Source organism: Nyctibius grandis, chromosome 3 (genome assembly GCF_013368605.1).
Source record: "Nyctibius grandis isolate bNycGra1 chromosome 3, bNycGra1.pri, whole genome shotgun sequence".
NCBI lineage: Eukaryota > Metazoa > Chordata > Aves > Nyctibiiformes > Nyctibiidae > Nyctibius > Nyctibius grandis.
The window spans coordinates 83,745,850-83,761,691 of NC_090660.1; the positions used below are offsets into that span (position 1 = coordinate 83,745,850).

The 15,842-nt window shown below is 36.5% G+C and overlaps 1 protein-coding gene across 3 annotated transcripts in view; it reads left to right on the forward strand.

Moving 5' to 3' along the window:
- The window catches only part of WWP1 (WW domain containing E3 ubiquitin protein ligase 1), a 65,988-nt gene that overhangs the window by 16,865 nt on the left and 33,281 nt on the right, over nt 1–15,842 (forward strand). For 2 of the 3 annotated variants that reach the window (XM_068395828.1, XM_068395829.1), the window contains exons 2-3: nt 10,997–11,087; nt 14,776–14,914. The exons of the other annotated variant lie outside the window; for it this stretch is intronic. In XM_068395828.1, coding sequence (XP_068251929.1) covers nt 11,018–11,087; nt 14,776–14,914 — 209 coding nt within the window. In that variant the 5' untranslated portion in view covers nt 10,997–11,017. The remainder of the gene's footprint in view (nt 1–10,996; nt 11,088–14,775; nt 14,915–15,842) is intronic. 3 annotated transcript variants of the gene reach the window in all.

Below are 15,842 nucleotides of genomic sequence, written 5' to 3' on the forward strand. Positions count from 1 at the left end.
TCACCACCTTTACATTTAATTAGTTGTACCTGAAAAGAAGGGTTGTAGAACAATGTGTGAGTATTTTAAATTCTGGCATCCTATTGAAAGGAATCAAACCAACAAGTATTTTGATTAAATATATAAGATGTTCATGAATATAGCTTTTTTTCTGGAAGCTTCTGTTCACAGGAGAGGGTTTTTCTCCTCACATACACCAATAAATTACTGGTTAATAAAAGTTAATACCTTGGCCTGCACAGTGTCTCTTCGCTGTATCCCTAGTCCATCACACCTAAAACAAAGTACTGACTGGGCTTCACAGTATATTGCTGGTTACCGTATATTTGGTGTGAAATGAGCATGGGATTTCTGACACTTTGAATTAGCTTGCAATAGTAGATCTTAAAAAGGAAGAGGACATTTGAAATGGAAGGGGATAGATGAAATTTTCATGAAGAACCAGGAATTCATTTTGTCACCGACATCAAGCAGAAAGTTCAGTGGTTCTCAGGTGGCCGTGTTGGTGTTTGTGGAGGATATCCCTTGCTGATAAGCGTAGTCTTTCCATTCCTTCTTAAAGTAGCAAGCAGGCATTCAAGGAAATAGAACTTTGACTTTAAAGTTCTCTATTTGCCTAGGTGTAAATATTATTGTAGTTTTAGTTGTAGATGACCAAAGATATCTGTTTAGGGAGTGTCCAGTCTTAGAATTTTTTTGTTAGTGTTGCTGAAGGCAAGATGAGTTGTAGAAATGATCCTTTACTGTCCTGCTCAGTTTAATAAAGGCCAACACATTTTTGGGTCTACAGATTCTTCTCCAGACCTGAAACAGATCTCGTCTCTTATTTGTGTGTAACCAGTTTCTAAGATGAAACTTTCCCAATGTCAAAGGGACATACCCTTATTTTTTTAAAAATTATATAGAATTACTAGTTCTCTCTGTAAGGAATACAATTAATATCCATAGCTCTTTCTTTAAAAAAAAAAAATCAGTTAGTTAGGCACACATGCCATTTACTGTAACAAAATTAGAAAAATATTGTGCCTTTCGTGGAGATGTGATCAGAATATATGTAAATTTAAAGGGTCTTGGTGTTGAGAGTGTTCACTTAAATTTAATGATCCTCCTGAGATTAGCAATTATCGCCATTTTTATTCTTGATAAATAGTGAAATAGACTTTCAGATCAGAATTGCATTGAATAAAAATTCTGGATTTTGGAAGTCTGAATGGGAAGGAATCTGTTAAGAAATTTACTTGCATCTGAGATAAGAAAAGGTCTTTTTTCTTTTCTTGTTTTTTTTTGTACTTATGATACAAAAATCGGAGATCTCCAAACCCCCTTGCTTTCTAACTTTCCTCACCGAAGTGGGAAGCGAGGTGCAGCTGGGTAAGGAGTCAGAAAGAAAACTCAATAACACCAGAGTGTGTTATTAAGCAGGCATTCTTTATTGCAGCGCTGGGCAGCACTGGGGATTATCCACCATGAGTGCTCCGCCGATTTTACAGATTTTCAGAGATTATATACCATAAAGTTATACATAGTCATAAGAGTCCCAATAACTCATTTGCATAGTCATGAGATTTCCTGGAACTCATTAATATACGTAAATGTCCGTTCGCATGCGCAGTCGTTTTCTCTGGTGGTCGTCAGGGGTCTTCAGATGAAGGCTTATAGTCTTCCTCACTGTGTTCGCTGACTGACCCCTGCTTCTGCGCAAACTCAGTCCATGGATCACGTAGGTCATGTAAGCTATGTCCTTCAAGGCAGCTGTTGCAACTCCCTTATCTTTAGGTTTCTGTGCCTCTGTTTTCCCAAGGCCAAGTTGTCTGAAGTGAAATACAGCCATCCTAATTAGAAACTATCTTTTCAAGGCCCAGTTGTCTGAAGTGAGATATACCCATCTAAATTAAAAAAAAAAGGCTCCCCTTTGTTTATTTATATAACTAGGTTAATCGAATGTCTAAGGTATTTACAACATCCTCCTTGTTCTTGGGGCCCCCAACCATTTCACTTTGTTCTTATTTTCAGATGAAGAAACTTGCTTCCAACCTTACACTTCTTGATTTTGTTGTAGAGGAGTCATGACTCCCCTCCCTTCTCCCATGCCCCCCTCCATTGAAGGTAAACCCTTTTTTGAGAGTTGAAGAGGAAAAGTGGAAAGTTAAGTTTTCTTTGGTATATCAACAATTTCATTGCTTTTAAAAGCTGTCTCTTCTATTTTGGACTGTTGCGTAACTCCTTTAGTATGCTCTTTTAGGAACTATATTATCATAAAAGCTACTATGCTTCTCTAACTTTTCTATTTCTGGTTTTACCACCACTTAATAACACCTATTTTTGGTTTTATCTTGTGCTTTTATGGTATTGGCTTTTTTGATAATGTAAAAAGGCCAATTGTTGCAACAGTGCTAAAAGTTTTGGACAAGTGACCAGTGATTTCAGGAGGCTGTAAGGGTCAGAATCCCCGTGTACTGTAGCTGTTCTGATCTTCTGGAGTGTGAGGTGTGGGAAGGAGGGATGTTCCTGGGAGACTTTGCCCATGGTGGAGCCTGCAGTACAGGACAACAAAGCAACTCTGTGAGCATCTTTCAGGAAAGACAGTTGTTCCGCTGTATTGGGGAGAGTAGGAAATCATCCACATTTCTAGTCCTGCCTCCAGGCCCTCTTTTTCCACTGAAGGAACAAGGAGGTTGTTGCCAGCAGCATTATCCCATCTGGAAAACAAAGTGTGTGTATGGAGGCAGGAGAACAGGAAGGGAATGTCTGAAGTGTAGAGCACAAATTCATATTGCTAATACTGTGACAGTGTACATATCGTTCAGTTTTACACCTGATTGATAGAACCATGGCAGTATTGTGGTAGCTTCAGGTAATCCAGCACTAAATAATATTGATAAAGGCATGATTGTGTCATTGGATAGATTACTAATCTGAATCTAAAACATTTTTCATTTTTTTTTTTTAATTTTAAGGATTTCTTACTTATAGGACTTTATAATCAAAGTAACATGGCCTTTCTGATGTGTGTGTGTTTATGCTTTGTAACAAGGAAAAGTAGCTAATGTCAGTATTGTTATTTTCCCATGACTCTCCATAGTACTATTTATTGTGTTAAATAGCCATAGGTTTTAAGAGTTTCAGTTCACTTATTTCTTCCCTGGCCTGTGCTTCTTCCTTCAACCTTTCCTACCTTTTTGCTTGAGGAGGGGTAGGAAAAATCTTGAATAGATGATCTTCCTTGTTTAAAAAAAAAATCTATTGAGAAAAGATTTTTCTGCATTTCAATTTTTGTTTGGAAGATATGCTCCGACATAGTAAAAATAATATTTATGGCATTGTGGTGATTTTACCTAGCCAACTGAATTGCTACTTATATTTCCAGTAAATTGAATTAAAGATGTTAGTGGGGAGGTTAGTAATATCTAGGCATATTACTCATCTACTTACTTTGTCCTTGCTTGGTGCATTTATACAGCTAAATTTCAAGTTTTCATATTCTGGTTTTGGGCATTCAGGAAGACTTTTGATTCAACAGTGCTTATTCATGGTGTAATATGTGTTTATTTTTTCTCTTCCATCTTCCACCATGTTCTATATTTCTGGCATGGAAGTGCCAGATTAGCAAGAGAATAAATCAGAGGTCATTAAAGCACCATCAGTAAACCCAAATACATTGTGATTGAATATAACTCGTTTTGAATTACAATTGTATTTATTTTCTGTTAAGTATTCTGTCTTATGTCAGATGAAACTGCAGTCAGTTTCAGCAGAGGAACACAGTGACTTGTGAAATTCTCTACCACAGCTTTATGGATGGTTTCTGAGTTCCTGGCTATGTCACTGTTTTTTGTTTGTTTGGTTGGTTGGTTTTTTAGTGGGTTGACCTTCTGCAGGTAATTGTGGGGGAGGGAGACTGTGCTTCTTGGATAAATATTCCCTTGATACTTTACTGATTTGCAGATCTTCTGATTTAAAGTTAAATTGAAAAGCCATGCTGTGTAACTCCTTGTTTCTACAGATTTATCATTCTTCCTATATTTTAACTGTTTTGTGTGATAGGATTTTCCATCCATTGTGAGATGATATCACAGATAATTCGACCCTACTATCTTAAACTTGTTACATTTTTTTTTGTTTTACTCCTAGCTTGACTCCTGTGGTATCATATGAGTAAGGAAAGGACTTTCTGTGTTGGTTTCTATACTCTTCTACATCTGAGTTTCTTGGTTCTTCATGAAGAATCTCCTCAATTACTGTTTAAAAGCATCAGTCAATTTATAAATGTGTGTTTGCTGCTCCAGTGATACTTTTTAGCTTTCAACTTCACAAGAAATACCATCATTTGTTTCAATACAGCACAATAGTAAGTTCCAGCCAGGCGCATTCGTTGCCAAGTGGGTAATGTAATTTAAAATATATGTGCTTAAATTCCATGAATAAGTAAATCTTCTACTAAAGACTGAAAAGTAAATTAATAAAATATCCACTACCATGGTTGTCTTTTATTTCCGATGTTTTAATTTGAGATTTAGAGAAAATTTTTCACAAAAGTGTAAATTTATAAATGCTGTTACTGTTAACTAGACTGGCTTCCATGAAACTGTTGATTCACATGAATTAGGAAATGATCCTTTATTTTTTTAATAGACTACTATGTCAGCAATTCCATGGTTTTGCTAGGGTCTTATTTTGTCCTAATTGATCTGTAGTTACCCAAAATAATTTATACAACTGAAGTAGTACTAATTTTTAACATATCTGTTATAGGGTTTAATGAGTAGATTGTACTCTTCCAGTTGATATAACAGTTATGTATGATAAGGATGGTTTATACAGAAGCATTGTGATACCTATGATCTTTGTGTGGCTCTAAAGATTCTCTCTTAATTAATTTTTAGTGTCCAGGAATTTGAGGGAGAGGGCTGTATGTGTTAGTGAAACAGTTCTGAAAGTAAAGCTTCACATCCTGTAGGCCAATGAAGTTTAACGTAGAACTTGAATAAAGAGGTGTAGCAAGTTCGTACTCGGGCATGTGTGGTGACTGTAGCCCTGATAGAATTAATCCCCTGATTTTCAGGAGGATTATAACTACAAGGATGGTGACTCTTACATTGCTTTATGTAATCCCCTTTTTAAGATTATGTAGAGATAACCTCAAAGATTTTAACCCTTAATCAACATGTTCAGTAGCCAAACCGGACATTTATTTTGAGTAATAAGAAAAAGGGATTTAGGGCTGAGGAAAAAGAAGTGCATGCACGGTGCAAGAAAGCAGTAAATAGTGCCCATAGGACATAGTGTTCCCTTGCCCATTAGTGGTTAGGGCTTGCATTATTTGAAATAAAACTTTAAAAAATTGTTCATTTCAAAAAAACCTCCATCTTTCAGTGCTTCTTCATCACCTGTTTTTCTTTCTCATATAGGCTTTCTTGCAAATTAGATCAAGAAAGTCCTGGTATTTTCCTTTTGAGGTTGTCCCTGGTTGTGAAAACTTCTCAATCCTCCAAATGAATATCATCACTTTGTGTAATTGCCATCTCTCACCAAGATCAGACAACTTGTTTAGTTGAAAGTTTGGTTATTTTTGGCTATGAAGACATAGTTTCTTCTGGCTCATAAAGACAGGAGGCTGCTAGCCCTTGAAGCTTCCAAGCGTATGCTTGTTTGCTCGCTCTCTCTGCTGCAACCTTGCCCCCCAGAAATGTGAGATTTTTTTGAAACACTTATGTCAACACTATTCTTTTAATTCAGCAGCCTTTATTTTTGTTTTCTACGTAATTCTGGTATACTTATAGATGATGAGCAGATTTACTTCCAGTCTTTATTATTTTTAGACTGCTCTTTCATTTTCTTTATTGTCCCAGTAGTGCTCTTCATGTCCTGTCCTTTTCTTGAATATGACAATCAGTACTAGTACCTTACACATGGTCACCAATACTGTTCTTATCACTACTGCAAACAGTTCATGCGATAAATAGGGTTGCTGTCCCGTGTCCCGTCCTGCCCCACCCCGCCATGGCTGCATCGTGGTAGTAATTTTCCTATCAAAGGCCGAGAGGCTAAGTTTTGGATTACACTTTTCTTCTTCGACTGTGCAGCAGCATTTGCCGTATCTCCAGACAGCCTGCAGGGAGTAATAAGTGTCCAAAGCTCTAGATAAGATCCTTCATCTTGTACAAAGTATCTTGGCCAACTTGTCTTCCTGAAGGCTTTGTTTACCTGGAAGAAAGACGTGTTTGACTGGGAGTGAGCGTGACGCAGTGTGCATCAGGCAGTGAAGACTTTCTTGTTTGTTTTTTCAATAATATGATAAGAGTAGCTTTTTGGATCTTGAATGAAAATTACAAACATCATGATTGTGAGCAGGCTCTCTCTTCTCCCATGAGAACCAATCAGCATCAAGGCTGATTGGACAATAGCCTGTTAACTTCATTTATGAATGTCAGTAGCTGAGTTTGGACTGATGAAAATAACTGATGACTGAAGCCTTAAATAAATTTTCTTGATGTATTCCTGAAATAAAAGTTACTAGAAAAACCAATTGATGAGTTTTCTTCTTTTGACTCAGAGAAAATTTCTGGTTCATTCCTAACCAGTTCATAATTCGTAATCAGTTAAACAAGGAGGCGGAGGGGCTGCAGCTTTGGAACCTTTGGAACATGACAAGACCAGAATCAGTCAGTTGACCTAATTTGCTCTGTTCAGTAAAGCCCTTTTGGATATAAAATATGACATAACACTCTCTGCATGTATTGTTGATAAAAATTTATATTTATTTAAAAAACTTTAAATGCTTTTTTTGGACTTCCATATGTTTTAATTTATTTTTCTAAATAGTATTTGACATACATGTTGATGCAGTATTTTGTTTACAACATACTAAAAATTTGGAACTGTAATCATTGTTGTGTAAATGTGCCTAGGTGTACCATATTGGCAAGAATATAAGATAGACTTTATTATAGAAGGATATTCATTTTACAGGGGCAGAAAGAGAACATCGGGGCACTGCTGATGTGGGATGCAGTCACGTAGTTGCTGCAGAAACACGCAGCCCTTCAGCCGACCCCAAGCCTAACTTTGCTTCATCTCCATCCTCTGTTGGGATCTCCCTGGCATTGTGAATCATTTTTCCCAGCCATTATGGTCATTTTTTCCTTCAAGGGGAAAGATGCAAAGCTAAGTGTAGTGAATTCTCACTTCCCTGGTATCAGGAGATTGGCAAACACGTGTTTTCCAAATGCAGTTAGCAGCTTAGTAGCAAGCAGAGCCAGAAACTCAGGTTAGGGAAGGTGGTATGCCTTGCAGATAAATCAGCACCTGAAACCTGAAGTTTGAGTAGATTAGGCAATGAACTGTCTACCTGAGGACTTTGACACAGTTTATTACTTTATTTCTGTATTTGTTTTGCTTTGTGCATGCTAGGAGTAGAGTTAAAAAAAGCCCACAAAACCCAACCAACCAACCAACTAACTAAACAGTTGAACAGTAGGAGGAAAAAACCCCAGTGAAAATAATCATCCTTTGTCAGTTATAAAAGTATGCCTAAACTAATTTTTTAATGTATGATTAGAACTGGATTGCAGATCTTGGTTTCTTGTGAAGAGTTTGAGTTTACTTGCCACAGAATTGATTGCACGCGTTGCTCCTTCGATGTCTTCCATATCAGTGGCTCCAAAGTGGGGTGCGCAAGACCATCCATTGAGATGTGGGAGGAAAATATTAGGACTTATATTTTATCTGAAAAATAAGAAAGAAATTAAGCTCTATTTAATGCACGTATTGACACTGGCACCCTCACTCAGTCCATATGTCAGATGGTCCTGTGTCACCTATGGTTTACGAGGTGTCCTGAGGGCAGATTTGCTGTTCCTTAACGTGAGGGGTGTCACAGTAGCACCTTCACTTTTTCGTTCGCTTTCAGTGTATTGCAATGTGTGCAGTTTATGTGTGCCCGGTTAGGTGGATTTATGGATTATGTTATGTAATTTTAACTAAACTAACCCTCACAAAATGGACAAGTGGATTAAAAAAAATTCCTGCAAAGAGACCATGGATTGAAGGTGATACTAATAATGTGAGCACAAGTGAACAAGAACATGGCAGAGCTGATGTTTCTCCTACTCCTAGTATGAGCTGCTGGTCAGCCGCATTACGAGGTAAAAACAATGACAGTTAGATCTGACAAGATATTGGCCCAAAAAATTTGAGTTTATCAAGAAGGCTATTTGAAATATGGATGTATATCCACTGTTGTTAATGATTAACTTCACCCTAAAAGAATACTGTACACTGAGATATCAGCTAATGATAGTATGAAGCCATCACAATTAGTAAGGCATTTAAAAACTAAGCATCCAGAACATGAAGACAAACCTCTACATTTTTTTCCAGCAGTGTTTGAAGTCCTGTGATACTCAGTCTAGTACTTTATAAGATTTCACTAAACTTAATGATAGATCTCTAGAAGCCTCTTTTAAGGTTTCTCAATAGCAAAAGACCGAGAAGCCACATACCGTTGGGGAAACACTTGATCTTCCTGCTGCAGTGAAAATGTCTGAAATAATGCAGGGAAAACAATATGGTGACAAACTAAAATGCATTCCTTTGTCAGCAGATACTGTTGGACGATGTCTGGAAAACATTGCCAAAGGTTTGAAGAAACAAATATTAGAACAAATTACACAGACTGGGAGGCTTGCTATACAGCTGGATGAAAATATAGATGTTTGTAACGTGGCTCAGCTGACGGTAGTTGCTAGATTCTGTGTTGATAATGAAATACACAAAGAACTAAGTCACTAGGGAAAGATGTACCAGAGAAGATACATTCTTAACAGTAGATGACTTCTTTAATAATAGATTTTTTTTTTAAATGGAAAAACTGTGCAAGTATAACCACTGATGGAGTGGCTGCTTTGACTGAAGTAAAAAAGGATTCTGGGGTAAGGTTACAAGGAGAACACCACACATGGAGTTCATTCACTGCATCATGCGTAGGCAAGCAACAAGGAAGTTGGAGGAAGTTGGAGCCAGAAGTGCACAGAGTGCTGCAGGATGTCATCAGTGTGTTTAACTGTATGAAAACAAGACCTTTAAATAGTAGAATCTTTACAATAATTTGTAATGACATGGGGACTTACCATGAATATCTTTTGTACCATGCAGAGGTTAACTGGTTATCACAGCAAAGTGCTTAGAAGAGTTGTAAAACTTAAAGATTACTTACACATTTCTCTTTCACAAGAAGATGAATATTCTGAATTTGCTGACCTGTTCTGTGATGACAAGTGGCTGTCAGCAGTATGCTGACTAACAGATATTCTCAAAAAAAATGAGGACACTTAACGTGTCCCTCCAAGGTGAAGGTGATGTTTTAACAATGAGCAAGAAGGTGACTGCTTTTCAAAAGAAACTCATGCTATGGAGAGAATGTTTTGGAAATGGATGTTTGGAAATGTTTCCGTCATTGTGCGATTTTGTTGCTAGAAAAGATGTGTGTCATCTATAAAAACTCTCATATTTGTACACTTACACTTGGAAACAGAATTTCCTCACCGGTTTAAAAATCTTCCAAATGAAGAGTTTCGGAGGATTTTGAACCCATTTGTTAAAAACCTAAAATTGCAACACCTTCTGTTAGTTTGCAATAACGACTGAATGACATTGGGGAAGATGGAAATTTACTGGCCAAATTTCAAGAAAAACCTTTGTATAATTAAGTGGATGGGAATGAAAAATGAGTATCATGAGTTAGTAAGTGCAGCCAGTGATGCACTTTCATTTGAATGTACGTGTCTTTGTAAGTTGCTTTTTGCAGCTATGACAGCCATTAAAACGAAGTATTAAAATAAGCTGAGTTTAGATCAGACCTTAAAATCACTGTATCACAAAGTGTTAAGCCAACATTTTAAAAAATGATGACGCATATTCAATCACATGGCTCTCACAAAAAAATACAATTTTTTTAATGAGAGCAAAAAGGTTTTTTATACCATTAATAATAAAAATTTAAAAATACTGTTTATTTCATCCTCACCTCATCCTTTTTAATTTCTATTTTTATATGTTTTATAATGTACATAATATATTAGCACAGAAGTACTTATATGTAACTTACAAATAAATATACCCATATTGGAGGTGTGTCCTCAAAAATTTTTCAGATAGAGGTGCACGATGAAAAAGATGTGGTGACAACTGTTCCATATTATTATTGATACCAATTAACGTTCACAGAAATAAATATATAGAAGTTCATCCAGATCATGGAAAGTGTATTTTAAATGTACATATTATTTTCTAATAGTAGTCTGATAGAAACAGAGAATATTTTGTAGCTTTGTTTCAGGTCTAGTAATTCAGGAGGACAGGAGTGATGTTGTGTGCGTGTGCTTCAAGTGCTGGGATGCCCCACTAAGATCAGAGCCACGCTATTTTAGTCACCGAGTGATAAGATGGGGAGGTCCTTGTAAAGTGCTTACTGTCTCTATAGATGAGGGAAGTGATTTGTGGGTGGACAACAGTGGTATAGAAAGCTGATGTCAAATCTAAGGATAAAATTCAAATGTTGTTTGTGTGAATTGTGTTATTTATTGAGTATATCGTTCTGGGGACAGGTTGGTTTTCAAGCATGCAAACGTTTCTGACATTTTGTTCATTTGAAGTTGTTGGTGCTTAGCTCATCTGAAATCAAGCCATAAGCGTACCTTCTGGAGACAGGAATATTGATGTATCACAGCTGAATTTTTTTTTTTTTTTTTGCCTTACACAGTTGTTCTAAACTATGTAAATGTATGCATTATTGAAGTGTCTTGGCATCCTCAAAGATAACGTGGGACAAATTTCCAAAGTAATTGTTTTTTTAAACTGGTGTTACAGAATAATGCGTTCTGCCATACCTAAGTAACATTTGGTAACTTGCCGATTAGTTGCACTTTTTATTTAATAGTTGTAACTAACATGCAGAGATAAATATTTTTTAATAAGCTACTTGTGTGCCTTTTTTTAGGCTAAAGCCTAAACCTCTGACATGGCCACAGCCTCACCAAGATCTGATACAAGTAACAACCATAATGGAAGATTACAGATGCAAGTAACAGGCAAGTAGTGATTCATATCATGCTAATTTTTACAGGAAAACATACGTATTCTAAAAAAGCAATCTTTGAAATAAGTGTAAAAAATGGATCAGTGTAGTTAATTTTTTAATTAATAACTTTAATGTTACAGTTAAGAGTATGACTACAATATATGTAGATGAAGTTAGGTAGAGGTTATGCAGTGAGTTGGATGACAGGGTTTAATGATCTCTTCAAATGAGAAAAAGAGATTTGATACAACAGTAGGGACAAATGTAGGGAATTTTGCTTAGGAACAAATAATTAATGACACAACTTCTGTACAGGGATCATATATTATTGAATTTCTACAAAAAAATATGGACGGTTGTAGTGACCCCTAAGCTGAAAAGGGGTGCAAAGTTATAGTGAAGCTGGAGAAGAACTGCAGATCACAAAATCTGCTATCCCTTCAAAAGTTTAAGGTCTCTGACTACATATCAGGTGAACATCTTTTGCGAATAACATAGGTATTCTGTATTATCTTTAGGGCAGGAGTTTGGATTACACAGCCATATGGAATAATTTAAGTTGGAAGGGACCTTTGGGGATTTCCTGGTCTACTCTACTGCTGAAGGCAGGGCTAACTTTGAAGTTGGATCAGGTTGCTCAGGGTATTGTCCAGTTGAATTTTCAGTATCTCAACGGCTGTAGATTACACAGCTTTCCTGGGTAGCCTGTTCTGTTGATAAACCACATCACTGTGAAATGTTTTTCCTTTTATCCAATTGGAATTTACTATGTTGCATCTTGTGACTGTTTACTTTTTTCCTTTTGCTGTGCTGGCTCTCATAGTTCAAGGCAATATTCAGCCATCCCAGTATTTGCTGGAAGGGAAACGCAGGGGGCTACAAGCAATTCTGGAAATGTCTGATTGTGTTGGGCAGACTTTTTTCAATAGATGTTGAACAGGCCAAGTAGGTTATACATTTTGCTATTCATGGATAAGAACTGGTCAGGGATGTGACAGGCGGTGTCAGTCTTAGCTGTTCTTTCTGTGGGATGGCAGAGCAGAATAAAGACTTGTTGTAGTCTGAAGATAAGCAAAATGCATCTAGGTAAACAAGTTTGATAGCTAATTATGACAGTGTTACAGTAATTTAAAATGAAAAAATTACCCGCAAGTAGTTAGATATTGTGCATAAATATACATATACATAAATGTACGTGTGTGTATGTATGTATAGAAGTATTATTTTAGTATTGATAAATACCTTGAACTTACCAGGGATCCTGAGGAATCTGGGAACCCTGAAGTAAGAATGAATGCATGACCAAGAATGTATTAAGGCTATCTTGAACAGTTTAGAAAAAACACGAGTAAGATGCTATATCTTACAAAAAGCTATATCTCAAGAAAGATACATCATGCTGGATGGTCCAAAGATGGCCAGGTTATCTGAGAAAAAATACATTGTTGGACAATGTAAAAAATGAGGTATTTTGTCAAATTAGATAGGAGAGGAACCTTAAAACTGATTAACCTTGTGTAAGGGTAAGATAATGATAACGTGATGAATCATCAAAACTGTTAATAACTAATAGCATAGATGGAGCCACCTGTAGATTGAATATATATAACTGTAACAAACTGAGTTATACAAATGACCCATAACTTCAGATCTGTGTATGCAGAAATGGTCATTTTGATATCCTGTACTGTACTGCTCCTTATGTTAAGTAGTCTTGTATTTTTCTGGCGCTGGAGCTTCTCTTGACTTCAAGACATCTGGTTCAAGGGTCGACGTAGGAAGAAATCTGTAAAATTTTTAGGATTAGTTTTCTGAAGGTTTAGTTCTCTAACCAGTCTTTATTGCAAGATCAGAGGAATGCTGATGGTGGTACAGGGAAAGAAGTGGCAGACAGGAGTGTGGGACTGTAGTATTTCTGACTTGCACTGGTTTATGTTCAGATTAGTGTATGCTGCTGTAGAATCTAGACTTGTATTTCAAGAACTATACTTAAAAAGCACTTTTATAAAGATAGCAAGTAGCATGTACTCATTTTGAAGACAAGGAAATTCATATGGAGTGGTAAGTGACTTGTTCAAGTTTGGACAGTTACAGCATGTTGCCGACAATTTTTTCCAAATATACTTGGCGAGGTGTCTTGCCTTCTTAGTTCTTTTTGAAGTCTTTTGTTAGTATTTGTTATTACTCCTGATTTTTTTAAAAGAAGTCTTAACCAAAAATGATAACGGTCTCCTTTCATGTTTTGCGACTCAAAACTTAATGACTTAAAACTTAATCAGATAAAAGGCGGGGGGGAAACTAAAAGGAAGCTTGAATATTATGACGAAATAACTATGTTTTAACAAATGTAGCAGTTGCTTTTTGAAAGCAAAATATGGAGAAAAAAATGTGGAAGAAATAGAGGTTGTTAAAGCTTAAAAATATATCATGATTTCAGATGAAAAATATTACTTGTGTGAAATTATGGCTTTAGTCTTCTACATATAATCTTTCATCATTATCAAGGTTACAGTTCCCTTTTACGACATGTGATGCATGACATAGGCTGGACTTTTCAAATGTGAGATAGTTAAGTGTGCACCTTTTGATGGAAATTAAGTAAAAGTCCATGGCTATGTCTTTAGAATCTTGGATGGTTGCATACCACTAACTTTTTAAGTAACTAATGTATACATCTCAGAATACTGTAATCCAGAAATACATGACGGACCTTTTTTGTCTCCCTTTCAGAGAGTTTATTTGACTTCCACTTATTTTTGAATTAGCAAGTACCATACAGAAAAGTAACAGGGAAGGATTATTTCCAAGTGGCTGAAAATACTCAGCTTTGCTTTAGTTTGAAAGTGAAGGGAAAGAGAATCACACTGAAGTATGGGAGGAACGATAGAGGAGGCATAGTCAGCAGGTAGATACAGCTGTGAGTTCATCAGTGTCGTCTTCTGAAGACAAGATCTGCCTGAAATAGAATTTAAAATGTTGGCAGTTAGGCTGGTTTTTATAGTGACTTCCTCAGCTGGGCGAGGAAGTGGGAGAACAGATTTATGTTCAGGAGCACTGAGGACCTCACCAGTGACTCGGAGGTGAAAAATAGCTTCTTTGGTCATTTGCTATTTCTTAATTGTTGAATATTTAGCTGAAACTTTTAAGTTCATCTGCCAGCTGTTTAAATAGGGGAAATTTGAGAGTTGATTTCTTACTTTTAACACTAATGTGTTAAACCACAGGTTAACCACACAAGTAATATAGGCAAGGAAATGAAGCTTTGTATACAGGCGTTGCTATACAGGGGCATTTTGAAATAGGCCTGAACTGCATATGCTTTCATAAATACATATAATTAAAAAAAACCTGCCTGATAATCTCTTGGATGTATTGTACTTAGATATTTTTCAGTTAAGGGAAGAGCAGGAAGAACAATGAGAAAACAAACAGAAGAACCCACATGATTTTCAGTGTTTGTCTCTAAATAGTTGTTTTGCTGTCTCTCCAACCCATTCTGCCAGTACGTGGTGAACATATGTCACACTTGGTTTCAACTATCTGACAAAGTAGCTTTTGAAAACAAAAGATACCATTTTAATATTGACCTCTTTATGTTCAGCAGCAGTAGAAAAGGTGAAGAGTAAGATCGCCATGCTATGTTTAATATGTTGTGTAGACAGCATATTCTCTGTTTTTCAGCAGCAGTATTTTATTAGTTTCTAGTGCCAAACTGAAACGGAAAAAGAATTGGTTTGGAACAACTTTCTACACAGAATTAACTGCAGATGGAGAAATTAAGAAAACAGCAAAATCAAGTAGTTCTTCAAATCCAAAATGGGATGAGCAGCTGACAGTGTAAGTAGATTTTTTGGTTGTTTAATACTATTTATTAGGCAGATATTGCAGGCAAATATTTACTAAGCTTAGCTGCCTACGTTGTTTTCTCTGGCTGTTGATGACTAAATGCAGACATAAGATGATATTTATCTCAAATGAATTTTTTTTTCTCAATTCTTACGTACAGAGAGTGTTCCTTGCATACAGTTGGTATACATGGTATACTCTTGATATTTGTTAGCACTGTGGACCATTCAAGTTTAAGATTCCTCTCTAGAAGATGTTACTAATTGTAACCTTGTCATTCTCAGCTTCAAAAAGAAAAAAAAATCTCAGCTGGATAAATAGTAGTTACGAGGAAGGGCACTTTTTCCTTTAAATTTCCTAATAAAGGGATACACAGAGTTTACTGCAAAGTGACCTTGCAACTTACCACAATATTTGACCTTTTTAATCTTCTTGTGGTTTAATTTGGTTTAACTGTGCTACAGGTATAGGCATATGTGAATATGACTCTGTGAAGAACTGGCAGTCTTGCTCTGTGCAGTTGGCTAGAACGCATTATTATAGAAGCAAGATCATGCTGCTTTCAGGTCTGGGTCTGGAAACAGCAGAGCTACTATCAAGTGGCATTGAGGATGGGCCAGTATGTTTTACAGCATCTGACCTGTCTTTGTGCAATAGCCGACTTTGTTGGTAGTAGGAACCACGCCAAGTTCCTATAACAGTGCTGGAGAGTGGGGAGTGGTACAATACACCTAGCTTTGGGGAATTGTTTGCTTGGGAACACTTACTTATTAACTACAGACCTGGGCTGAAGCAAGTAGGGTATTCCTGTGCCACATTTCTCAATGTTTCAGATTTAGTAGAGCTTATTAGCCCTTTGCAATATTGCAAAAGAAAATAATATAGTCTTGGACCTGACAATGATTTCCAGGAGTTATTA